General features: G+C 39.1%; 1 protein-coding gene across 1 annotated transcript in view; it reads left to right on the forward strand.

Annotated features, from left to right (window-relative positions):
* The window catches only part of rspo2 (R-spondin 2), a 91,304-nt gene that overhangs the window by 18,466 nt on the left and 46,133 nt on the right, over positions 1-26,705 (forward strand). The window contains exon 2 of the mRNA XM_038288825.1: positions 21,937-22,125. Coding sequence (XP_038144753.1) covers positions 21,937-22,125 — 189 coding nt within the window. The remainder of the gene's footprint in view (positions 1-21,936; positions 22,126-26,705) is intronic.

The raw sequence follows: 26,705 nt of genomic DNA on the forward strand, positions 1-26,705 counted from the left end.
AGTATAAACCAGGCTTAAGAAAGATAACAATGATTAATCTCTTGTAGAGATGGTTTAACCAAATATTTTGAGATTTAGTGTATCTCTGGTTATTGAAAAGTCCAACTAAAATGACTGCTTTAGGAAACAGAAATGTTAAAACAAGGACTGTATCATAGTCTTCTTCCCATGAACCATCTTGTATTACAGTTTCACCCAGATAAAAACAAAACAAAATGTGTAGATAATTTTGAGAGGCTTCTCCTAAACTGCATCAAGGAGGCCTTTCTCTGTGGGTGTAGACGCTCTGCACTTGATCTACATGAGGAATAGGTCAAATGAGAATGTGTTATAACTAAATCCATACACAGCCCTTTCCCGTTCAAATCCTGTGTAAGGTGCTGATTGTCGACTGCTTTTAACACTCTAATCCCTGACAAGATGGTACTGAAGCTTCTGAACCTTTTACTGGCCCCGTTCTGTGATAGTGAACCAGGGACTTTCTCACTAGCAGCCCCCAGGTGGTGAGAACAGAGAACTGTAGGTCATCTACCTGGACGCCCCCAGGATTTTCTGCTCGGTCTACTCCTCTTCACCCTATGCACTCAGGACTCTGCTACAAACCTGGTTGTGTACTTACAACACCCATGTCGGTTGGTCTGGGATTGTGGGATGTCCTGTCCCTGATCTGGATTCCATATAAACCAGACAGGTTTAGAAGAGGGCCAGAACCATTGTTGCTGACACCCCAACCCTGCCTTTAGGAAGGCTGAACAGAACCACGAGAACACGGAATTACAGACCTAAAAATAACTTCCCACTAAACCGCTGAGAAAGCCATCCCTTTCTTTTAGGTTCTCACTCTCAATATATGATGCACTTTATTTTTCTAGGTTGATATGAAAAACAACTTTGATTAGCTCTGTCCAGCTTTCTTCTGCTGAAAGTTTTCTTGCTTTGTTTCAGCCTGAAATAATCATGGACATGCCTCTAAATTTGTTTATACATACTGTAGCGCCTTACTGCTGATACATGGTAAACTACAGGCACTGAAATCAGAGAATTTCTTCCTTTAGTTACAGCTTCAACAGGGTAACTATTGTCTTACCCCGATACAGTCACATTTAGAAGAAGGTCTGTTTACTTTCCACATGTTTCATAGGTAAATCTTTTAGTCATTAAAAAAAGTGTTTATTCCAATGGCTTTATTAACCAGAAAAAAAGTGTTTAACAGAACTGATTTTTGCAATAGCAGATATTTACCAGATCTAATTTACAGCAGGGTAAAAGTAGTTGATAAAAAGCTATAAACATTTACATTGGTATTCTGAATACAACAATGCATTTAGGTAAGCTTTCTGTTTTATTTTCATGCAAGAAACAGACTCAAACCTCTCGAAACCACCTTCCCACTTCCACCACAACCAACAGCATCATTAACCCCCCTTACTCACTCACAGACACGTATACACAGACAGACTTGGGTGGCAAAGGAACAAAAAAAAAAAAATCGGCATAAAAACATAAAGACAAAGAGCCCCATTAACATTTCTGAAATTCTTCCTTCTTTTTTCGCCTCTGGTTACACACTTGTGTTACAACTTGGCTGGCTTCTTCTTAACTGGATATTATTTTATTTGGACTGGGGCCAAGTCTCAAGGGGAGCAACCTTGGCTGTGTAAACAGCTGTCACCAGCAGGATTCATTACTAATAGTTATCGGTGGACAGGGGTCACGTGTAGTTTACATGTTTACCAGCTAATGGTTTTAGAGATGGCACTGCCTCGGTGCTGTCATGAAAACTAGTAAAGTGTAACTGACAAAGGAGGGCTGGTTTGCATCAGCCGATTGGGATAAGCACATACACGAATCTGAGCAGCTGTGAAGTTTTCATTTCTTAAAAAAAGAGAAAATGCTCTTCCACTTTAGAGATTCTGTAGCTCTTCTCTAAGAGCCTTTTTTCAAATATTTTTGTTATGAAAAAATTCCCTTTCCTTACTGGCTCATTCAGCCTGTTGGAGCTTTACGGTAACAGCATCCAAGACCTGGGAACCCGATTTGCAACACATTAGTAGCAGTAAACAGTGCAGCATGTTGGTGCAAGACAGGTATGGCACCACCCATCTCGAACCATTGTGTCCATTTTACTGATACTCTTGAAGACTTCATGCCACCCTGACATTTTGAAACCAAAAACTTTAGCATTAAAAGTTCCCCTTTACAATCTCTGGCATTTTAATGTTCAATTCTGTTCCATTTATTTTCATAGAAAAGACTAATGTTACCCTAAAACCCCTTTACAGGATAAAAGGATCTAAATCTGTATCAACATATATGGAATAAAATTCACCCAAAGGGACTTTTAAATCAGGCTAGTTCATCCAATAATAAAGTCAATAACAGATCAACCAACAGTAGTTCAGTCTAAATCAAGTTAGCATACAATAAATATAACTTTGTTCGTCATAAAATGCCATGTTATAAAATGTCATTCACTGAAAGCTAAACTAATTTCACAAGTCAAAGAGAAAAAAGTGTCAACAGTTGAGAGGAAGCACTTCTTTAGACACGAAAGGAGACACAACAGCAGGAGGATCTGGATCAGGACAATCTTCTATTAAACTAAAATGAAGGGGTGTACTGAAAAATTAACAGCAGTAAAAGCTCAATTAATAGCAAGGCCAAAGAAACTGAAAAAGATTTTAAAAGAAAATAACTATAAAGAAAGGTCAAAGTTAATGGTAGCAATAATATATTTTGATTAAGCTCTATATTAGTCCAGTAGATTGTATAGATTCAGTAAAGATGTTAGCAACTGATTAAAACAGATGGTGCTGAAAGTTCAGACCGGTTTCCTGGTACTGTTACCTGCAAATGATCACATCATCAAACCACTTCTTCATCCCAACATTCTGGAAACTGCAGATACCCCAGTTCCTTTACAGCTTTAAGCATTTTGTCCAACCAAAGTTTTTGCACCACAGCGTTATATGCTATGGTTTATATGTCCTTTTCTGCGATGAAATCTTATTACTTTATTTGAATGTCTTAAAAGTTATTGACTGGAATGAATGAAAACAATAATTTTAAACAAACAAGTAAAAAAAAAGATCACATTTTTTACAAATTCACCATATAATTAAGATATTGCTTATATCTGAAAAGGGGGATAAAGAACTGAAACTTACCTAATCTGACCCCTTTCCTTTCCTACAGTCCATAACACCAACATTATTACCTATTCCTATTTATCTTACGGGTATAAACTGCTCCAAATGAACAAACAAATATGTGCATATAAATGTATACACATCACACATGCCTGTACACATCTCCATCTATACAGTTATTACTTATACCTCTCATAACCATCTACCTTTCAAGCAATATGACTTGTCTTGAGATTTGTGAATTCACAAACTACAGAAATTACATCTTGCCAGAAGCCAAAAGATGCATTAGCCTCCATAAAGAAATGTTTGGGACCAAAAAAATGCAGTAACGTGTATGACAGCACCATGTTAACTAATGGCGGAAGGCTGAAGACAAAACAAAAATGTACTGGTGTAGGCATAGATATCGATAGACCTTGCGTTATCAGGTGAGAGGTTGGCCGACAGAGCGTCCATCTTGGGCCAGAACATGCTGCTGTCAGAAATAATACACATCAACTGAGGCAAATGATACTTTATGACTTAAGAAACCCTGAATCCGGTGAACTCGCAACAGATTTCCAGATTAATTGGCAGACTGTGAATGTCTACGTTTCCTGGACTACATGAGACCAGCTGGGGGTTTTTCAAATTTAATACATAATTTCGATTTTGTATTGACAGCAAACATTTAAAGCTACCTCTCAGGATGCCCAACTTTTCTTCCGCCTATTGAGGCACACATAAGAGGAGACCACAAACCAGATCCCATGGAATTATCATCCTCATGTTTCACAGTTACTTGTCAACATAATATGAACTAATGCATCGCAGGGATGGAAGCAGAGAAAAGTACATTCGACACCCTTCTCTCTAAAAAGTGTGAAAGAGGGCATATAGTATATATAATAGTATATATATATATATATATATATATATATATACTATTATATATATATATATATATATATATATATATATATATATATATATAAAACACTATATAATTGAACATTGCCACAATGACATAAATTGTGTGGTCGCCCGGACAACCCATAATGCAGCCTCCATGGACCGAGTCGGGAGCATCTGTAGTGCAGTTTTACCTGAATAACAACAAAACTGAAAACATCTATTTTCAGACAGACCAATTGCAAACTTCCTTTTATTCTTGTTTTATTTTTATTTTATTCTTTTTTATTAATCCATTTTATTAATGGATTAATGGTACAACTGCCAAAGCTGTTGACCTTTGTGTGTCGTAATTAGCAGCTTTCCTGTAAGAATTGTCATAAACCACAAACACCTGCAGCTGGTCACTGAAATCATTAATAAATCCAATGTTATCTAAGAGGTTTGTAAATATATCATCTATTCGAGAGGCCGTATGAGTTGTGATCCTACTGGGTCCGACAGTTTTTTAGATAAAGGCTCAAACTGTACACTGTGTTTATAAACTCTTCAGTAAACCAATGCTTCTCTGAATTTGGCGGATCGTTATTAAAGTCCCCAAAGATGAAATACACCTTCAGGTTTACATTTATAAGTGTTTCTTCAAACTACACCCTAAATATTTCCATATTGGAACCTGGTGTTCTATAGAAATGTCTAAACAGAACATTTTGTCTCTTTTCCATACAAACTTCAGTCGTTCACCTATGCCCTCAATCAGTTTTGTCATTTCATCCATTATTCTATATCGCAGGTTTCTGTCCACACATACACACCCACTGCTCCACGATTCTTATCCATTGTATTCGTATTATTAAATTCATATCCCTCCTGCTCAAACTACATCCCCTTTTCTTGACTGATCAAGTTTTCTTATATTGTAACAATGCTAAATGGTTGTGTGAACTGGTCTATGTAGTCTTGGTTGTTGTTATAATTGCATGCAAACTTGAATTTAAGAAATAATTTATTTACTGCTTTCACTACCCCATTGTATTACTCTTCAGTATAGTAAATGCAGAGATGAATGATATCACTGTTAAAATTAGTGTCACTACTATTACCTTTTGTCCCTGCATGGTACCACTTAAAATTCTAAAGCTCCTCTGTTTTTCATAAAAACCTTGCATGCAGTATGCCGTCCACATTGTCTGGATTTTCCCTTGCTTTTTGTAAGAACCTGGAGGTGATTCAGCATTCCTGTTGGTCAGGTGTTCATTGATATACACGTCGATCCCCCTCAGCCTCGTGTGGAGGAGTTCTGCATAATACGCTGCAATTCGGGGGCTGAATTTCCCGCGCATTCAAACATATTCTAATTACTCTGCAGATACGCCCCTGAAAGCTTTGACACAGGAAGCCACGGTTGTTTCAATAGTATTAGAAGACTTTCTTGACATGCTGCTTGTTGTTGCATAAAGTATGTGCGTTGCTCTTGTTTTTAACCGTCATGTAGTAAATAGCATAACCAGTGCAGTGCTGGGAGTACGGCCTGTCTGGTGGCTGCAGTTACCCACAGTACCAGTCGTGTAATGCATGGGTCAAATTTCCTGTTTCATTACAGATATTTTTTTTACTGAAAAGTTTGCCCATTTCTTTGTAAAAAAAACAAACAAACAGATTTTAATGAACTCATAAAAAAGCAAACTGGATCCTATTTTGTTGGTGTTGGATCCATCTTGATTTTTTTTCCTTTTTGATGGTTATATGAGGGATCTTTAATGTTAAGAGGTTTTATCTGTGCACTTTAACTGATAATAACACTGGTCCCTCAGTCTGTAATGCACCCACTTTTGACCCTGGAGATCACCTTAGATCTGCCTGTTGGCTCCAGCAGGTCAAAGGGGGATGTGAGGCTGTGGTTTCTTGAAAGGTTAATGAGGATGAACTCAGTAACAAACAGCCAAATTGAGATCCCTGTAAAAAAAAAAAAAAAGGTATCAGATTAATGCTTTATTTGACTTTTGTCTTGTTTTTAAGCTCTTTGCGATTCCTATCGGCGAAACTTAACCTTGCTTGGATGTGACAAAAGTTGTTTTTTTTGTACTATTTGACCAGGAGCCAAGAATTATTTTGAGAGTGGGATTACTTTTTAAACGGCCAAGGTTAGTCAGCTTTTCCCATTATTTAATCACTTTTTTTATTTTAATAGCTCACCCCGAAATGAAAACATAACCCCAGGTACGTTTTGAAAGAATTAGGAATGCTACCTTAGTGTTGGGTGCAAAGAGACCTTGAGGGGCAGGGCTACATGTGTTAATAGGGTGGCCAGATGTCCGGCTTTAGGGCGGACAGTCCGGATTTTCATTGCACTGTCCGGCGTCCGGCGCTGCACCCAGCCGGACGTGTATTTGTCCTCCTTTACCCCCAGATTCCACATACTCCGTCAGCGCTCCGCCCCGCTCACGTACGGAGTACTTGTCTGTCATGTAAATCAATGAGAGCTGTTCCACATCCTCCGCTCGTCACCGCCCACGTACGTCTTCTCCGTCCTTCACCGTCAAAATATGGAGCTGAGCTACACTATATTGCCAAAAGTATTTGCTCACCTGCCTTGACTCACATATGAGCTTAAGTGACATCCCGTTCCTAATCCATAGGGTTCAATATGACGTCGGTCCACCCTTTGCAGCTAGAACAGCTTCAACTCTTCTGGGAAGGCTGTCCACAAGGTTTAGGAGTGTGTTTATGGGAATTTTTGACCATTCTTCCAGAAGCGCATTTGTGAGGTCGCACACTGATGTTGGACGAGAAGGCCTGGCTCTCAGTCTCCGCTCTAATTCATCCCAAAGGTGTTCTATCGGGTTGAGGTCAGGACTCTGTGCAGGCCAGTCAAGTTCATCCACACCAGACTCTGTCATCCATGTCTTTATGGACCTTGCTTTGTGCACTGGTGCACAGTCATGTTGGAAGAGGAAGGGGCCAGCTCCAAACTGTTCCCACAAAGTTGGGAGCATGGAATTGTCCAAAATGTCTTGGTATGCTGAAGCATTCAGAGTTCCTTTCACTGGAACTAAGGGGCCAAGCCCAGCTCCTGAAAAACAACCCCACACCATAATCCCCCCTCCACCAAACTTTACACTTGGCACAATGCAGTCAGACAAGTACCGTTCTCCTGGCAACCGCCAAACCCAGACCCGTCCATCAGATTGCCAGATGGAGAAGCGCGATTCGTCACTCCAGAGAACGCGTCTCCACTGCTCTAGAGTCCAGTGGCGGCGTGCTTTACACCACCGCATCCGACGCTTTGCATTGCACTTGGTGATGTATGGCTTGGATGCAGCTGCTCGCCCATGGAAACCCATTCCATGAAGCTCTCTGCGCACTGTTCTTGAGCTAATCTGAAGGCCACATGAAGTTTGGAGGTCTGTAGTGATTGACTCTGCAGAAAGTTGGCGACCTCTTCGCACTATGCGCGTCAGCATCCGCTGACCCCGCTCCGTCAGTTTACGTGGCCTACCACTTCGTGGCTGAGTTGCTGTCGTTCCCAAACACTTCCATTTTCTTATAATACAGCTGACAGTTGACTGTGGAATATTTAGGAGCGAGGAAATTTCACGACTGGATTTGTTGCACAGGTGGCATCCTATCACAGTTCCACGCTGGAATTCACTGAGCTCCTGAGAGCGACCCATTCTTTCACAAATGTTTGTAAAAACAGTCTGCATGCCTAGGTGCTTGAATTTATACACCTGTGGCCATGGAAGTGATTGGAACACCTGATTCCAATAATTTGGATGGGTGAGCAAATACTTTTGGCAATATAGTGTATTTTTTGCTCCCCTCCGGTCCGTCCAGATCAAGACCCGCTATTGCAATCGCACCAAACAGAAAAAAGAATGTAGAGAAGACCCGGTTTGTCAAATTAAATTATAGTAAAAACAGATCGGTATCTAGAAATTAGAGCATAGTTTGTATATATTCCCAAAAACTAAGAGCAATTAATTAAATAATTGGATGCAGACTATTGGTGCTTCAACAGACCAGGAAGAAGTTGTGAGATTCTAGAGTGAATCTCACAACTTTAAAAGAAAATTGTTATTGCAGGAATGGATGAAGAGATGATGAGTTTGGAAGCAGAGAATAAACAGAGTTCATACAAACTATGTATGATCCTAGTTATCCCTGTTACAAAAATCCACAACAGAAAGAAAATATTTGGGCAGAAACTGAACATCTGCTGGATGATGATGGGGATTTTTTTAATATGTCAGATTAAATTAAGCGTTCACAGGTTTTATACAGGAATGAGGAGCTCTAATTTAATGCTCTTTTAATGCTATTAGAAATAATTTTAATGCCATCAACAAGTATCATGTACACAAGTTATTAGTTTACATGAAATAAGGAGCTGTAAGCACAGTTCCATGACTCAAGTTTATATATATATATATATATATATATATATATATATATATATATATATATATATATATATATATATATATATATATATATAGATAGATAGATAGATAGATAGATATATAGATAGATATGGATAGATAGATATATAGATAGATATGGATAGATAGAGAACATGGTGAAATCATCTTTACTCTCGACAGGCTGCAGCCATGTCATGAATTCCTCTTTTCCAGCCACTTTTTGCAGTTTGCATCGTCCTATTCTCTAGCTCTTTCTCGAGCTTCTTTTCCAAACAACTGCTTTATGACCAATTGCAGCAGTTCTGCGCAAATTAATTGTGTTAAAAAAATGGTCACTTTTTAAACACCACAATGTATTAAATAAATACAAATGCTGGGAACCAATTCTTTTTTACATTTCTTTAATATTTTGTTCTATTCAGCTACACAAGCATCCTCTTTAAACTACTAAGAATTGTGCTATAAATGTGACTTTACCCGATTCTTATGTACACCTTAGTAATTTATTGATATGCCGCACAATGTCCTCCTTTTTGGTGCTATAGAAATGGCCACCCTATGTGTTAATGACCCGAGTTGGTTAAGTGGAGGTGTGATCAGGAACGTGGGGCTGGGTGGTTGTTAAGGAGGAGCGCTATCTGAGCCTAGTTTAGCCTTGTTGAAGCATGGAGAGTAAGTTAAGGGATGTTTTTAAATGCAGTATGGATAGAACTTTAGAGCTTTTTTTAGAGAGAGATTTTTTAACCCCCCATTGGCACCTGAGTTTGTGGTCCAGAGTCTTAGCAGTTCAAGCTGATTGCCTTAAATCTCTGACTTAACGATACCCAAAATCAATGCTGCTAAAAAAAACTAGGATCGATGCCAAAAAATAAAATAAAATTGAAAGAAAAAAAAATCCAGTACTGGCGCCGCCATTTTGTAGTTTTTTTCCTTGAAGCCTACACTATAATGCGAGTCAAAAAAACTACACGACCCAAAAACCGACAGTGCTTCCGCTCTGAGTTTTTCACCCGCGATCAAAAACAACAATGGAGGGACCAACAGTTACTACAGTTAGAAACAGGAACTTAACTGACCCTTCATAGAAATTCAGATTCAATGTATTGACAGAAATCTTATTGAAGACAACAAGAATGGGAGTGGTGCAGGAGCGGGAGTCATTCTGAATGGGAGCGGGATGGGATTAGATTTCTACTCTGGCCCGGGATTGGGACGGGACACAATTTTTTTCTGTGGGAGTGGGATGGGACAGGAGTGAAAATCCACTCCTGTGTCAGTCTCTACTGTAGAGACAATGAAATAATGCAGCCAAATGTTCACTGTCGCCACATGCTTCTCCAGCCCCAATAACTGGTTTATACAGTTTAACTTGGTTTTTGGCCTGAGTTATTTAAATTACATGTAATCTGACAAAAAAACAGAAAGGATATTCAAGGGAGCAAATGTTTTTAAAGAAGAAAGTAACTATGCAGTAATAAGTAATAAAAGCTGAAGTCATTTATATTTGAATTAGTAATACATTTCTAAACTGATTATCCAAAAATAATTCTGTGACTCAGATTTTTAGGATATATTATGCTCTCTGGCCTGCAGAAAGTCTTCACAGCCAGCTCTTTATCTTTTCATGATCTGAAAGTGAAGATGGGGTCAGTCAAGGTGATGACAAATGGAAGAGGGATCATGAGTTAGGGTGGGAGAGAGGGAGGAATGCTTCATGGGGTGCAAATATGCCAAGCATGACCATCAGTTTGATTGTTCCACCTCTAGGATGCCATTCGTCCCCTCCCACACTAAAGAACAAAAAAGAAACGGCTGCAAAGTCCCTTTTAAGTGCCTCAGCGAGTGAGTTACTAGACAGACAGAACATTAAGCTACAGGTGTGAGAATTAGGTGTTAGATTTATGTGTGATAAATTACCCGCATATGGGCTAATAGGAGCCATTCCACATTTTCCTACACCCTTCGTGCCATTTCTTCCTTCTTTTAAAAGGGCAAAAACATTTCTCCCACAGCTTGAGTGAATTTGAGGCAGTGTGAATAACAAAAATCTTCATATTCTGCATGGTTCCTTTTCTTTGGGGGCTTGTTTCTCACTTTGCTTTGCTTGGATTACTTTGCATGATCCTTTTCATTGCAAAAAGATGTTTTTCTTTTCTCTTATGAGAAAATACTCCCAAGTAAGCACTGTCTACATCTTAGAGAAACACATTTGTTATATTTAAAGTTTCTATGAGCACCATCATTTGCAAGTATTTTGATCAGCGCTGGAACACTGGAATGATTTTGAAATTTTTAAAAGAATAACTTCCTAAACTTTGCAAAACACCTCCAGGATAGTTGAACTAATCCTTTCCAAATGTGGCTAGAATCACCTCTAAACCTTCAGGAAGAGTAACTTTAGGATGATTTATTACACATACAGTTTTGCAGCTAAGGGCGGTGGGCTTTTGGCAACAGGTTATAAAGAGAAGAATGATTTATCCATATTTTGTCTTTGGATCCAATTTTTCAAGTGCATGATTGTTTACAACATAGATCCTGCCAGGTTATTTTCAGAGACCAGTCCTGTGGTCATCATAGGACTCATATTGTGGACTGACTGACACTTGCAATATGAGCTGGTGATGGGGTAGCTTGGACACTTCACTAGAATACCAGCATTTTTATGCAAAATAATTAATTGAGAGGAATGGCAAAATAAAGAACCTGGGAGAAACAGAAACCACATGCTTGTCTTCTGTTTCCTGTAGACAGCAATAAAGTCCATTCTTATGAGTCATAGAATAACTTCTTAGGTGCTTTCACACTTGGTCCTCTAGCATTGACCCTGACCAACAATAAGTTTACAAAACGAGGTAGTTCGGACCAAACATGAATAAAAAAAGATACTTGTGCAATGCAAAAGTATCCAAAACAGACCCACACCCTAACCATTACCGAACAGTAACATACACTGATATCAACACCTTAGACCTAAGTTTAACCCCAAACTGAGGAAGAGAAATTGTTCTTATTGGAACCACAACAACCAGTATGTCCTGATAAATAGCAATTTCCAGGAAGTTGGTCCCCACAAGGTAACAAAACCAGTAACGATTTCGATTAAAAAAAGGACCTTTGGAACTTGGTACTCGTAGAGCTAACAGAATTGACAGCGTTGCGATGCGAGGGCTCAAACATGTACAGCTGTAAGCCTTTTACACCAAACGAAGCTTCTGCCGCCCTGCCGTCCTCTTTCACAACATCTTCGTCCCCGCTTTCCTCCTCTAAATAAAAAATGTATAACAGAGGAGACTCAAACACAAACTCCCACAAAAAACTCTCCTCCTCTTGCATGTTTCCTCTGTCCATAGCGTTCCTTGAAAGTGTCGTTTCTAAGTCACCAATTTAGTGCTACTTGGGCCCAATGGAATTTCCCATTGGGAACATACTAGCATTAAGTTGCTAACTGGTTAGCAAGTTGCTTGTGAGACACCGGCCACAATTAAACTTACTTGTGAACCTTCCGCCTCAACAATCCCGTCCCCTTTATATTCAACCAATCACATTCACTTTATTCACTCGTGTATAGTTGTGCACCACTTGGGAGAATTCGGAAATACAACGGATGGAGCAGTCGCTACCCTACGACTTAAGTAATGTTTGTCTGAAACCACTTTTGGGAACAAAGTAATTCAGGAATATTTTTCAGGTCTAACATAAAACAGCTAGTGCTAAGTGCAAATAATGCCTGCCATCCTGGTTGGCATTCTTCATATAATTAGTCCATACATTCGGATGTGAACATGTTGCCAATCACAACACTTGCTTTTATTTCTTACACCTTTACTGCTGCTACCAAAGATATTACTTTGACTCTCTTCCTCATTACCAACACATCGGTAATGTAGCATTTTTATCACTTCTCAGCGATTTCCATTGTTAACCATGAAATACAACTGACCAGCTGACTCCTTTTAATACAGGGCCCTTGTCATTGACCTTTTATGGTTTAATGTGGGTGTTTAGAGGCATACTCTTCCACAGAAACCATTCGGCTGTAATTTATGAAGGCCTCGGTTAATTCCAGTTGTATATCCTTTTAGTGTGGATTTTACACAATGTTTTATTAAATGAGACCCCTGGTTTTTAAGGGAGAGTGGCAAGAGAAAAAGCAAGGAGTCAAAGCACAGCTTGCATTTTTCCATGAACACAGCAAACATATGGTAGAAGGTGCTCAGGACACTTGAAGCACACCATTGTGGTTTGGGCATCATGTTATGTGATCCTTTTTTTTCCCAGCACGGTCGGACTTAGCTTGAGCTAGTTTGCAGAGAAAATTGTAAAATGCAATCTTTAAAACTGAATATTTTACCAGCCTTCATCTGTTCAAATATTAATGATGTGCGAAGCTGTTAGAGACATACTCTACAACATGTTTTATTTAACATCTAATAACTGTTCATTTTTTTATGTAACACTGCATTATGGATCACATTAAATAATATTTTATCTATGCTAAAACTTTCATTAGGGATAAAAACCTTTTTTTTAGCTTGTGCGTTGTCATGGAAAATGGCCAAGGACACTTTATTCCAGAACAAATCTGAATATAAGGAGTCCCCTTTTCACTGGGAAGTCGTTGGGATTCACTTGTACTTCTATTCTGACAGTTTGCATTTTGAGTAAGATTGTCACATTAGCATGGCCTCTGTTAAAGATATAAATTCTGCCATATAACACATCTTATTCTGTTTGTAATGTTTTTCTCATTAAACTGTGTTGAGGCCATTTAATTAGCAGATTTTCTTTTACTGACACCACTTGAAAGCAATGCAGTAAACATATCAAATACACCACAAAAAATAAAATGAACCAATGAATGTAGAATGGATTTTTCTTCCCCTTTGCTGAAACAAAAGTTATGGAATTTTATTGTCAGAGTATTTTGTTTCAATTATGTTGACACTGAGCGAGACAATTTTCTGTTATTATTTAAGCTTGAATAAAGTAGGAAGAAATTTATGGGACCTCAGCTCGGAGTGAAAAAGCTAATCTGTTTCCTGACCACCACATCAAGGCTTCTTTTTTATTTTTATTTACCATGTTCATGGAGTTTCCCTTAGTACAGAGAAATGGGTTATGGAGAAAGTGCTACAGAATCAGTGTGACACATATTGCCATAAAACAAATGAAATTAGGTGGAAAACAATATTATAAAACGAAGACCTAAGTTTATAGGGCACCTTAAACTTCAGGTTTTGACATAAATCTTCAAACTCAAGTCACAGTCCCTCAAAAATATATTAATAAGGAGTTGAAGAAACCTAAGATGTAGGAGTAAACAAGACAATGAAGTTGGAAAGATAAAAAAAAAGAAGTCCTGTAAACGTTTGTAGTCAAACGAAGCGGCATGAAAAGAAAGAAAGAAATAAGTAACTTTTTATAACTTTTTGAACTTATATCCAATCTTTTCTATTCTCACACAGTAGAATTATAAATATGTATTATTTTTATCCAACAAATGAAAAAAACAAAACAAAGCAAAAAAAAACTAAGCTCACCTCAAAACTCCACAGATGTTGTTTGCTAATCGTAGTGAACCCCCCCCCAAATCATTATCTTGGTTTAAATGTGAAAATAAGTGGATTTTGTAAAATTTCCACACAAGAGCACAACTCATTTTGACCTGTTGATGTTTCCAAACCAAAGCCACTCTAGTGCTTTTTCCAAAGAATGTGACAGATAATATGGCCATAGTGAACAAAAAAATGCTAATGTTAATGGTCCAATGTGTTGCTCTACTAGCTTTGCTGTAAGAGCCAACAATAGACAGTGGGTTTTCTGGATAGTTGCTTTCACAGCCGGCATTATTAAATTTACATACCAGCGGTCCTTGGAGAAAGAGTTGCTGCTGTGTGAAAATGAACAGTTGTGTTTCACTCTTCCATCCTGTCATCCATACATCCATTCTCTATGGGAGTCAGCTAGTGAAAGCTGACAATAGACAGTGTCTGCCCTGCACCCTGGACAGTGGCTGCTCCACCACTAGGCCCTCAGTATTCATTTGTAGCTGTAGCGGTTTATAATATTGACAGTTATTAACTGGTCACCTTAGAAGTTAAACATAATAAACATGTTACCTTTGAACTGTGTCATTTCTAATTAGGCCTAAGTTACTACTTCAATTGACTATCTTGACTAAAATAAACACTAATCAGTAAGTTTCTGTTATAAACAATTGTTTCAAGAGCCAAACAGTCACAGCACATGCTAAAAATTGGTGAAAGAGACATGCAACAGACACAGCTGACAGCTTTATAACCTTTACATTGAGGGATACTAAAACAGTATCAATTTGAAATTTATGGAAAAGAAGATATAATGTAGTTCATTGTCCATCTCTGTTTTGTTTGTTTTTTTAGCTTTGGAGTCAAATTCATAAACAAAGAAACAAAAAAAAAAAAGACTGAGGGGCTTTTTTCAAAGGTAGCCTGTGAAAAGTTAAGTTCAGAGGTCTAAATAAAACAAAGTATCTGCAATTTAATTTGTTAGGGTTTTGGGTTAAAGGTATAGTGGAGGATATTCTTTATCAGGGTGGATCATCAAAATAAGTGGTCCTCCTAATTGTCAATCATTGTGGTGATATTCTTACACAAGGCCGTCCTATGTGTTCGTCTCCATTTTCACTTACCGGTGGTCAGTCTAATATCTTCTTTTGGAAAGTAAGACTGTATGATCAATGCAAATATCAACTTTGAAACAGAGCGTGCACGAGGAGAAATGGGCTTGTGCATGCTATTAATAGGCATTCCCTCTCAGGAGCGGGTACAGGGTTGTGCATGTGCAAGTGAAGAGGGTGGGTCTTTTAAAAAATTCAAATAAAGTTAAAGGCACACTATGCAACATTTTTCAGTTAATTAATGTGTTCCATAACGTTATGGATGATTAAATGAGTAATTTCAGGTTGAACAAAGGTATTCTCGGCCGCCCTGGTGGTCTGTGGGGGAAATACTGCACTTGCAACTGCAGGAGCACCGACCCGCACCCACAGGCTCAGAAGTCTCGTGAGAGTCGGTCTTGCTTTACGGCGAGAACTGCTACACGCCCCCAGTTAAAAGCATTCTCGTTGCTAGCACAGTGGCAATCTTTGTGCAGTTATGCTACGTTCACGCAGCAAAAGCAGCAAAATCGCGTCTGCTGCTTCCTTTTTGCTGCTTGTACCAGTTAGTTGTGACGCGCGGCTGAAGCAGCTTTGCTCCTCTGGCTGCGCGGTGCAAAAGTGTGTCTGAGGCGCATTGGGCGGAGCTTCACTATCCTTTCTCTGCCTTGCAGCTATATTTGCTGTGATCAGTGGGAATAAAGTAGTTTTAATATGTGTTTAAGTGAGAAAATACACCTGAAAACTTAATCATTGCAGTCAGTTCATTCAGATTATTATCCTGCCTTCAATATTTTTTCTGTCGGAGCCGCTCAGACCCCCACATACCAGGGATGCGCCGACAGTATGGATCCCTTCATCAGCAGCGGTTCACCGCGGCAGCTGGTAGGTGTTTTTCATCTAAATAATCCAAACTGCATATTCTGCCGGCAGATTTCTGCATTTTAAGTTAATTTAGGCGTCAATAAACTGTTTAAGAGGAGTGATCATCAGCGCTGTGTCTCTCTCCCTGCGTTAAACGCACCCGACCGCTGCTTCAGCTGCTCAGACGTGCTGCGCCTGCTGCTCAAAGCGCGCCGCGGGACCTTTTGCTGCGCCTTGACGCGCGTCAACCATTGACTTTGCATGTAAACTCGCTGCTTCGTTCGCGCCAGCTACGTCCAGTGTGAACGCAGCGTTAGTCATTCGCTGCTAAGCTCAAAACAACCGCGCCTGGCTTGACGGAGAAACCAGGAGAACAGCTGAGCATATTTACGACAGTGCACTTTTACGTTCGCCCTCTGGGGGGAGCCTCGCTGGAAAATCAACACCGGTTGCATAGTGTACCTTTAAAGTTCGTTATTATAGATAATATTATGGGTGCTGTGATTAAAGGGGAAGTTAGCTCGTCATTTACGTGGATTGATTCCTACGTGGTCATCTTGTCGGGGGTTTTCACAGCTGAAAGCGCAGTTTGTTGCGCTCACTCACTTAAGACTAGAGGAGAAACCTTCTAGATGCAGTTTTATTTTTTATTCTGATATCACCCATAGGTGCACTTGTCTAGCATTAAAAGCAAGCATCACAACATAATATGCACATGTCAAATGGTAACGTAATAGCTAGCAAATTGGCCACCTTAAACTTTGCTCTGTTTGAAACAAGGAGTGTAAACTCCTGACACAAACTATGAAATTAATTGTTATTATCTACAAAAAAGAAACCATTTATGAAAGTAAAAAAAAAATAACTAATGAAAAAATTCTGCTTATTGAAATTTTTTTCTTGGTACTTTTCTATTGTCAGCAACTGTTAGCTTACTGTGCTAACCCTGTGCTATCCTCACACTTTATAACATGACAGAATTTTCTATTAACGCATTTAAAATGCTGTTATGTTTTATAAAGGTGCTAGCACAAGGTTATCAAAGTTAGCTAAAAAGGGATTTATTTCCCTCATAAGATGGGGTAGGCTAACTTGTAGATTTAGGTGTTAGCTGACAACTTTAACTTTATAGAATCAAACCAGCATAATGTAATTAACTTCACATGGATTCACAACATGTTGACCACATTATTGACAGCCATTGTTTAGAGAGGGTTCTTCTTATGTTTTCCTTTACACAAACAACAGCTTTGTAGAAGCATTCTACCTATAGACATAACACACTCTGGCACCTATTTAGTCTTTGTTCTAAAAAAGTTGTGTAGCTTTCCGAGCGCATGATCATATACACCCTGTTTTTTTGTAAATACAATGCTTGAGGCCCACAGGGATCCTTCAGAAGTGGGAACTGTGGATTTGTTTTGTTTCATGTGCTATACACTCGGTGGTTAAACGTGTAAACAACATGAGTTTATCATGTGCAAGGGCTGGCACTTTTAATCATGTGTGCCTTCCTCTAAAGTCCTGAGAAGTATGTATGTTAAAGTGTTAAAGCTGGTACTCATAATCTCCCAGTGGTTGCTTTCTGTGCATCTTTTCTAAACGTCTGGGTCACTTTGGTTTTGAGGGACGTGCCAAAAAAGCATTACATGATTTGTGAGGGGGAAAAAATGCTGCAGTGGGCTGTTGGGCATGTGTCAGTCTGAATTCATTTGCACTGCGTTTTCACTGTGCAGAAATAAGGAGACAGGCCACATCAACAACTGCAAATCCATTCCTCAGCAAACTAAAAATGCATTTTTTTTACAAAATGTTGTTAAGATACATCAGGAAAAAAAGAAAGTTTTCACTTAGGTTAAAAAAAAAAATCTGATCCATACAGATGAGTTTTCCCAAAGAATGTCTGAAACCTGATGGCCGTAGACAGATTGATGTAAAGCTCGCTACACATTCTGCCTGTCGTGTGGGACGTGAGTTGGACAGCGCCGCTGCAGACACTGTGAATTGTGGCCTCTTTCCTGACATACCTGTGGCCTGAACCTCCAAACCTTTCCACAGACACACACAAAAGCTAATCTCCCAAGATCAGCACTAAGAGTTTCACTGTCTACACTGTGTGCAGCCATTCCTCCTCTACTTTTTTCCCCCTACTCATACGGTAATTCCAGGATGTGGGATATGCTTAGTTCAGACGGTGTGCGGTCACGTTATCCTCAATCAGTGTGAATTTTGAGATTAGCAACCAGCAAAACAAAGCTTTGAAAACAAAGATTGAGTATGGCTTTGCAAGCCTGGGTTATGATGAACCCTTACGCTGATTGACCGGCGAGTGATCTTACGACCACACACCCTTACAGTATTTTCTTGTTAGAGTGTAACACTGTCAGCAGTGACAGGAATGAACCCAGTTGAAATAAGCTGAAGAGAGAAGCTTTCCAGCCTCAGTTTCCTGCTTTTGCCAAGTTGGCTTACCCATTATGTCAGTGTTGCATACAAACTCGGAGAGGGCGGCCGCAGTGAATGCAACCATGTTAACGTGATTGTCAGTTCGCTGTAAACATATTCAGACTGTGTGTTATACAGAAATATAAAGTGAAGTTTTCAGTTGTGGTCTAATGGTCATATGGCACAGTTAGTTTAAAAGAAAAATCAAATATGAAACACTTTACGTTTGGGCTGTGTTTTACCAGCAGGGAAGATTTAATGCAGCTGCACTCATAGGGGTAAAGCAGCAGCTGTACTTTCTTATTAGGGCCAGATAACTTTTGGGATCCTGAATTAAATTAAAACAAAATCTGCGGGCGTGCCGGTGGGGCAGCGGTTAGCTTGCATGTACGGAGGATTTAGTCCTCGATGCAGCCGACCCGTTATCAAATCCGACCTGTGGTCCTTTGCTGCATGTCCCCCTCCCTCATACCCCCTTTCCTATCAGCCTACTGTCGATAAAAACGAGCTACTAGTGCTGTAAAAACTCAAAAACAAAATCTGCATTGATAAAACTCCTAACTATGAATAATGACACCTGTAACTCTAGACTGAGATTTTCATTTTGAGACTTGGAGGAGCCAAGAAGTTTACTGTACTTTCCTCCTTTAGGTCTTGTTGAGAGGGAGCTTTCGGGAGATGAACCATCATTAGTCTGTGTGATGAATAGCGCTGGAGTGTGTACCTCAGGACTACTATAGTTGATGGAGTGTCACCTTAAACCTCATCCCTACAGACCATCAGAGACATGTTCTGATTAGCACTTCATCTACTAAAGTCTTTGCGGCTTTGGTAGTATGGTATGAACGCAATTTGGTGGGGCCAACATACATCTCTAAGGAACAGTTCTCAGCTCTTAAGGTTTAAGATAAATGTAAAAAAGCCACAGACATTCACTAACTGATTTTCACCTGATTGCAAACTGTACCTTGCAGTAGACCCACTTAGCAGTAATGTTTGCTCTGGGTGTTTTGTTTTAAAGAGAAACCTAATATGCAGATTTATGGCATGCAGACATGCTCTGCTCTGCCTCTAAGGTTTTGTCCAGCCTGATCTGCTGTGTTTTATGAAGCGTTGTGGTAGGTTACGCTCAGTGTGAGCACTGCTGCTCCCAGGTCTTTGCATGTTATATTTAAAACTTGGCTGAGATCAGCTTAAGTGTCTTTCGTTTGGATTCGCCCAAGGACATTTTCCTGTAAATGGGACACTCAGTAGTTTACATTGAAAGTCACTTATTGTGGAATGGACTGTCTTTTTACTGGCTCCTTTGTCTTCCGCAGGCAAGTCAGTTGTGGCCAGAGCCGCAGCGGTTTTGAGGGCTTTCATCAGCTGGCTCAACGCAATCATTTAGGAGGCCAGCTCCGACCAGAATTAATACAATATTCACATCCATAACCAATCATCATTTGAATACTGAGAGGGGAACCAGAGTTTGCATGAATGACAAATTGTTGAGTTGGACGTGTTTACTTTCAGTTAGAGAATATCATACTGATGTATCTATTATGGGTCTGTTCATGTTATATTCTGCCGGTCAGCCCTCCCAGTTAAATCTTGCCTGTTTTAAAAAAAACAAAACAGAGAAAGGTTAATGTAGAAGTCCAGTAGGACAGTTTAGTCTAAGATTTTCACGTTTCTGTTCCCATTCTGGTACTACTGTTTAAATAAAGACAATAATATGTTTTATATAAGGATGTTATTAATTATCATAAATTCTTAGTTCCCAACACAGTTCCTTAAGAATTGGCAAATAGTGGTGTCAAATCTCTACCCAATACATTTCTTGGAAAACCAAGAGGCAACGCAATCCACTCAAGTTCTTGCAACAGATTTTCTCTCGATTGGCTTCATTTCTTCACTAGATGTAGAACAGTTCACTGCCAGGTAGCAGTTGTTCTCTCAACCCACTTGTATTCATTTATTTATGAATTTTCTGTTGTTTTAATTATCAAAGAACTTTTGACCTGATGAGAACCTCTGAGGAAGATCATCTGAGGGAAGAAAAAAAAAATTACAAAAGTTCTTCTGACTTAATAGTTGATGCTGCATTTTTAAGAAAGTGGCAAGATGTGTTTATTTTCCAAAATGGGAGAAAAAGCACAAATTAGAGTTAAAATGTATGACTGTAAAACATATAAGGATTTGATAAAGTTGGATGAATTTCGCCACCTTCTATGTTGGTCCTCCCCCCTCTGTCATGATCTTGGTGCTCATGACTAGCTTGATTGTTCATTCCATTCACCTGTCTAGCTCTGCCAAGTTCATCATCACTGTTCATCTGTGTCAACTGCTCCAGTCTTTGTTTAACCTGCCTGCTTCCACTCATCAGTGCCAGATTCCTCAAGCCTTTGTTGAGAGTTCTCTAGCATACCTGTTTGTGTTCTGATTGCCTGACCCTGACCCACACCTACCTCTGAGCCTGCCTGTTCCTGTTCTGATCTGTTTGCCTGACCTGTCTTCAGACTTCTGCTGGATTCTGCCTTTGGATACCTGGATCTGTTTACTGACACCGACCTGGTTTTCTTTTCGGTACCTCTTTGGATCTCTGACAATAACTCTGGCTCGAGACAGTAATTAGGTGCTGATGACTGGTTAGAGAGCTGGTTAAATAGAGGCAGGAGTATTTAGATCAGATAAACAGTTACGAGAAATGGGCAGAGTTAGACAGGTAAATGAAATGAATAATTAAGCAAGTCATTCATGCCAAGATCATGACACCCTCATCCTGGTCCCTCTCCTGACCCTCAGCACAACATCTAAGAGGGGCATTAATCATTAATCCCCACAAAGTATATATTATAGAAATCTTCTTTATAAACTTAATTTCTTTCAAATATGTTTATTAAACTTAGCGTGTGAACCCTGTATTGGAATATTACATACTCTTATTCTCTCCCTCCAGAAAATAAAAAGTGGTAAAATTAATTAAAGATTTATTTGACTATGATATTGTTAACAAAAATGTCTGGTATGCCTTACTTTAAGCCAGGACCAATTTGACCTTTTCCAACGTCCTTGAAGCCACAGCCACAAGTTTCCCTGCTCCATAATTAACACCAGTATGCTAATTTTAAATGTAGCCTGCAATCTACAATCTGCACAGCTTTGGTTTTAAGAATGCCAAGAAATGTCCCGTGGTTAAGATTTACCCAAATTAATGGAAATTTGATTTAAATGTGGCCTTGCAGCACAGAGAAATGATCGGTGAAGCTGCTTTAGAAATAGATTTGTTCCTGCATCTTGTTTCATAATTAAAAGCATTCACAAATCTCAGGTTTGGTTAAATGCGGCAACAGCCAAGAGTCACTCCATCAGGATAAATATTGATTTAAATTTTTTTGGGGGGGGACTTGGAAAATTGCATGTATTTTAATGTGGGAATTAATAAAATCGTTTTCTTTTAAAGACTGTCATGGCTTCACTACCAAGAGGTGATGGTTGATGTTTTCTTATTAATATTTTTTTCTCCTTTGTCCTGCAGCGAGCTATGGAGCATACCCCATCTGTAAAGGCTGCTCAGTGTGCTCCAGGGATAATGGCTGTGTGAACTGCCAGCCCAAACTCTTCCTGTTCCTGCGAAGGGAGAGGATGAGGCAGTACGGCGAGTGTCTTCACGACTGTCCAGCTGGATATTACGGCATGCGCAGCCCTGAAATCAACATGTGCTCCAGTAAGACCCCCTCCATCATCTTCCCACACTACTTGATCTACTGTCTTTTTTTCAGAGCAGACACATATGCCTCAAAATTTGAAAGGCTTGCCTGCTTGCACAGGTTGATGTTCTTAGTGAAGCCTCACCTTTGTATCATGTCCCTCAGGAACTAGACTAAGAATGAGCCGGCTGTTTCTCAACCGTAAACACCATAATAACACAAAACATGCTTAAGTTAAAGGTAACTAAAGGCACAACTGCAGTTGACACACAGTACCATGAAAAAAGTATTTGAACACTGACTGATTACTTCATTTTTTGCGTCTTCGTCACATAAATTATTCATAAAATCAAATGAACAACTGTCCAAATTAACTTTGTTTGACCCTCTTTTAATATCATAAAATAACTGTCAAACTTGTCATTGTGGACATACGTTTTTTTTTTTTAAAGCAGTAAACAGCAAACGTGATTTATGCCTCACCTTTAGGCTTAAAACCAAACAACCAAAAAACGATTCCACAGTCTGACAATATGGAAAACCTCGCAAACCAACACATCATAACCAGAAATACAGACATTTAAAGAAAAGATGAGAAATAAAAGTCTGTGTTGCTCTCAGACTAGAAAGGGGATCTCTAATGAATCACATTGAGAGCCATTATTCATAAACGGAGATAACATGGAAGAGTGGTGAATGTTTCTAAAGTGCATCAATGATTCACTTTAGAGGTCAGAATCCAAGACAACCCTGTACTGTGGGGGGGTACTTACCTCACTTAACATCAGTGCTTATGATCTAACAACAAATTCAAGGAAAAAGCTAAATGACAGCAGCATTCAGCTGAGATTTCTGACCGAAAATGAAGCAAATACCCATCTTTCATTTACCAAAACCTTTTTGATTATCCACAGGAACTCTGTGAAAATAATGCCCTCAACTGATGAAAAAAAAATAGTATAAACCAGGTAAAGGAAATCATCCGAAAAAAACAAGCTAATGGTTTTAATTGGTAAAATACTGGCGTAAAAGATTCAATGTCAACTCAGATTTATTTACTTTTTCAGACATTTATAGTATGTAACATATTTAGCCAATTTTCACCCCTTTGTTAAAGATTTTTATTGAAAGCAGTATTTTTAGTCTCTAGTTGTTGAAGAGACCAAAACCTTTGGTCTCCCAAGCTGTGGAACTCTGCTTTACAGCTAATGAAAAATCCAAACAATAACACTGACAAATCAAAATGTTCTTAGCCATACTTGTTAAAGAATAACACTCAAATCCAATTAATGAAAAGTACCTTTCTCCTCCTCATGTAGCACCCTGATCTCATAACCTTATGTTAACATTGAATATGCACTCAGAGATGGAGACGGACTTTGTAGGTTTATTCAGAGCCCGAGGCGTTGGCTGAGTGTTTCATATGAAAACAGTGAGAAACTTGAAGCTTTTTCGTTCCCTGTGCCAAACTTCTGACAGACACACTAAAATGTATCCCCAAAGGAGAGTATCTAAACCTTAAGGCTGAAATATATGAACATGTAGCAACTGCAAAGACAGAAAAGTACTGCTTTCTGCTTAACCTATCATGGCAGCCCTCGAAACAAATCTTTCATATTTTAGTATGAAAATGGCTAAGGATAAAAAAAACTACGATTTCATAATATTTAAAGAATAATGTTGCTGTTTATAAGAAAATATGATTAATCTGCGAAATGCCATTAATCTTTAACAAAGTTGTGAAAGGTATGTTTTACATAATTGTTCTTTCTCCTTCCCAATGATTACATTATATGATCATCTGGAATCTTAATGTAAGAATTCGGATGCTCCTTGACAATGCAAGGCATATCCGATCCGAAGTTGTAATGTGAGGTTGTTTTGGACCCAATCTGCAACTGGACTAAGTCAGACGGCTGAAATGGATTTATTTTAGTGAACATTTTAAGGAATCAGGGATGCGGGAATATACAACGGAAAAAGGAAACAAAAAATCAAAACTAGAAACCCAAATGCTATAGAGATGTGATGAGCTACGTGAAAACTAGGTGAGTATCGTCAACGGAGCGGAAATACAAGTCAAAGAGAGCTGTGGATATTTACAGAACCATCCCCTGCTAAACAAGCAGGGTTGGACTGCAAATGCCAAAATACGTCTATTAACATAAATAATGAACCTGAACTCAGGTGGAAAGAAAGGAGTCTTGGCGTGAGGGCAAGAAGCAAAACTGAAGCCAGGGTTAAGGGGTGGGACTGGGAGGATGAAGATTCACAGATTTCAGGAATCCTTTACCGGTTCTGGAACCTTTGAGTCTTCTGCTGGAGAACTTGTTCGCATGGAGAACACACTGGGAGCCTTCTCAAAGGACAAAAGGTGGTAAATCTGTAGAATCCGGCATAACAGGAACAGGAACACAGGATAGATCCATCTGGTCACTCTAGACAGAGAACTTGGCATCAGGAACTAGCGGTGACTGATCTGATGGTGTTTGAGGTTGAGGTGACAGCAGTACTGTAGCTTAAAGCCAAATGTGGCCTCTATGGCTTAGGGGTGACAGAAAGTGCGCTGTGCTACTTGGAGGTGAGGTGGAGCAGGCTCCATTGAGAGAGAGTCGAAGAGTTTGTGTCTGGGATAGTGATGCCGCCAGAGTTATTGGAACTGATGCTTTGGTGTGGCAAACAGCAAACCCACAAACCGATTGCATATTGAAATGGTTCAACCAAATGGAAACAGCCGTGTATCAATAAACCATAGAGCTTTGCACATGCAACCTCCGTCAACAAAACTCTTTTTTTAAGTGAGGGTCAATAGGAGACATAATACCGTAATTCTTGCCATTTTTTTTTCCAAAATATGGCAACTTATATACTTCTTTTAAACAACCCAAGATCAGTGCCTAATCCTGTGCCATCATGAATCACAACTTTTGCATTCCCTTCATAAAACAACCTTCAGTCCCACTGTTGTTCTGAGGTGATGGTTCTGCATGTTGCAAATGCTTTCTCTGCTTTACAACACATTATTTAAATCAATGGGTATTAAGGGATTTCTGTAAAACTTGTTGACAGTCTGAGGAGGCAATTCATTTATATCATGTGGGAGAGTAGTGACAGATTGAGGTCCCTGTTTGTACTGGTATGAATATGTTCTGCTACATTTATACTCTGAGTTTTTATCAGGTTAAAAATGCCCGACTTCTACACCAGTATCAGAGTTCCAGAATCCTCAGACATGATCAACTATTGTTGGTTTTTACTTAACTGAAAGAGAAAGACATGTTTTCCACCGGTAACACAAGTGACTTTATTAACATAAGCTAAAGCATCCAGACCACTAAATCCTGATCATGTTTTATTTTGGACTCTAACAGTTCCTGATGTTTTGCGGGTAAGTTTGGATCCCTCGCCTTACACAGCACTGTTAGAACAACATCTTGTATTGTCACGTAGCATGAGATCCCAGAATGAGGCCCGCTTTGAAGTGATCGCTGCTTCACTCATCCCTCTTTTATCCTTTTTTTTTTGGCCGTCTTTCTCTTCTACTTTACATGTGTTGTTTTTTGTTATACTATTCAAGTCCAGCCTTAGGCTGTGGATATTTTATTATTTTAGATTTAAACCTTTTGACTCTGATGTGCCATCAACAAATGACAGTGAGAATTTCCTCGCCATGGTGGTGAGAGCCTCCCTGTGCTTTTGGCTTGCACAGGGCCCTGGAGCTCGGTGTTACCGCTCTGTTGACATGAGCTTTTTAACATAGCCTCTGAAACATTTAAGCAGCAGCTGCTTGTTGTTACTCTAGAGTTTTTATGTATGATCTTATATTCTAGATTTTATTTTGAATCTTTGTGGACTGCCTTTGTAAAAGAAAACATATATACTTAGTAAGGATTCTGAAGAATACACCCGAATGTGACATAGATGAAAATTGACAAATAGAGGAAATGTATACAATCTAAGCTCTTTGGACCAACAGAGTGAGAGAGAGAAAAAATCCAAAAGTCTAACCTCATTGCTTAGGAAAGAGGAAATGATAACATCAAAAGGGTTGCTTCTCTTGTCTTTTTAATGGCCAATGAAAAGCAATATTTTTTAAATGGAGGCATATCCAACATCAGGAGCTAACTCCCTGGATAATTCATGAGTTTAATCATTGGGGTTTTTGAGAACATGTAGAACAATGCATGAACAGAGATCTCAAACTACCACAGATTATGATGAACCTTTATTTACCTTAAATATCATTGGAAAGCATCCGTCCATCCATCCATCCATCCATCCATCCATCCATCCATGAAGCCAATGAAGCTGGGTTGTGAACTTTAATTGTAAATAGAGAGCTTTTATGTTATGAAACAGTTTTTTATATGACATTTTTCTACGTGATATGTTATCTTTCTAGAGGCAAACATGGTTTTATTGTGTTGTTGCTGCTCCTTTCAGCAGCTTGTAGCTACCTTGGGATACACAAAGATTTTTTATCAGCTGTCCATATGAGGCCCCAGACTATTGTCTGTGGGTGTTACCCTGCTATTCTACCAGGAAGATTTATAGCAATTTCAGATTGTATTTTAGCTCAAACAGAATTGATGTGTTT

Source organism: Cyprinodon tularosa, unplaced genomic scaffold (assembly GCF_016077235.1).
Source record: "Cyprinodon tularosa strain WSP-4 unplaced genomic scaffold, ASM1607723v1 ctg107, whole genome shotgun sequence".
In the NCBI taxonomy this organism is placed as follows: Eukaryota; Metazoa; Chordata; class Actinopteri; order Cyprinodontiformes; family Cyprinodontidae; genus Cyprinodon; species Cyprinodon tularosa.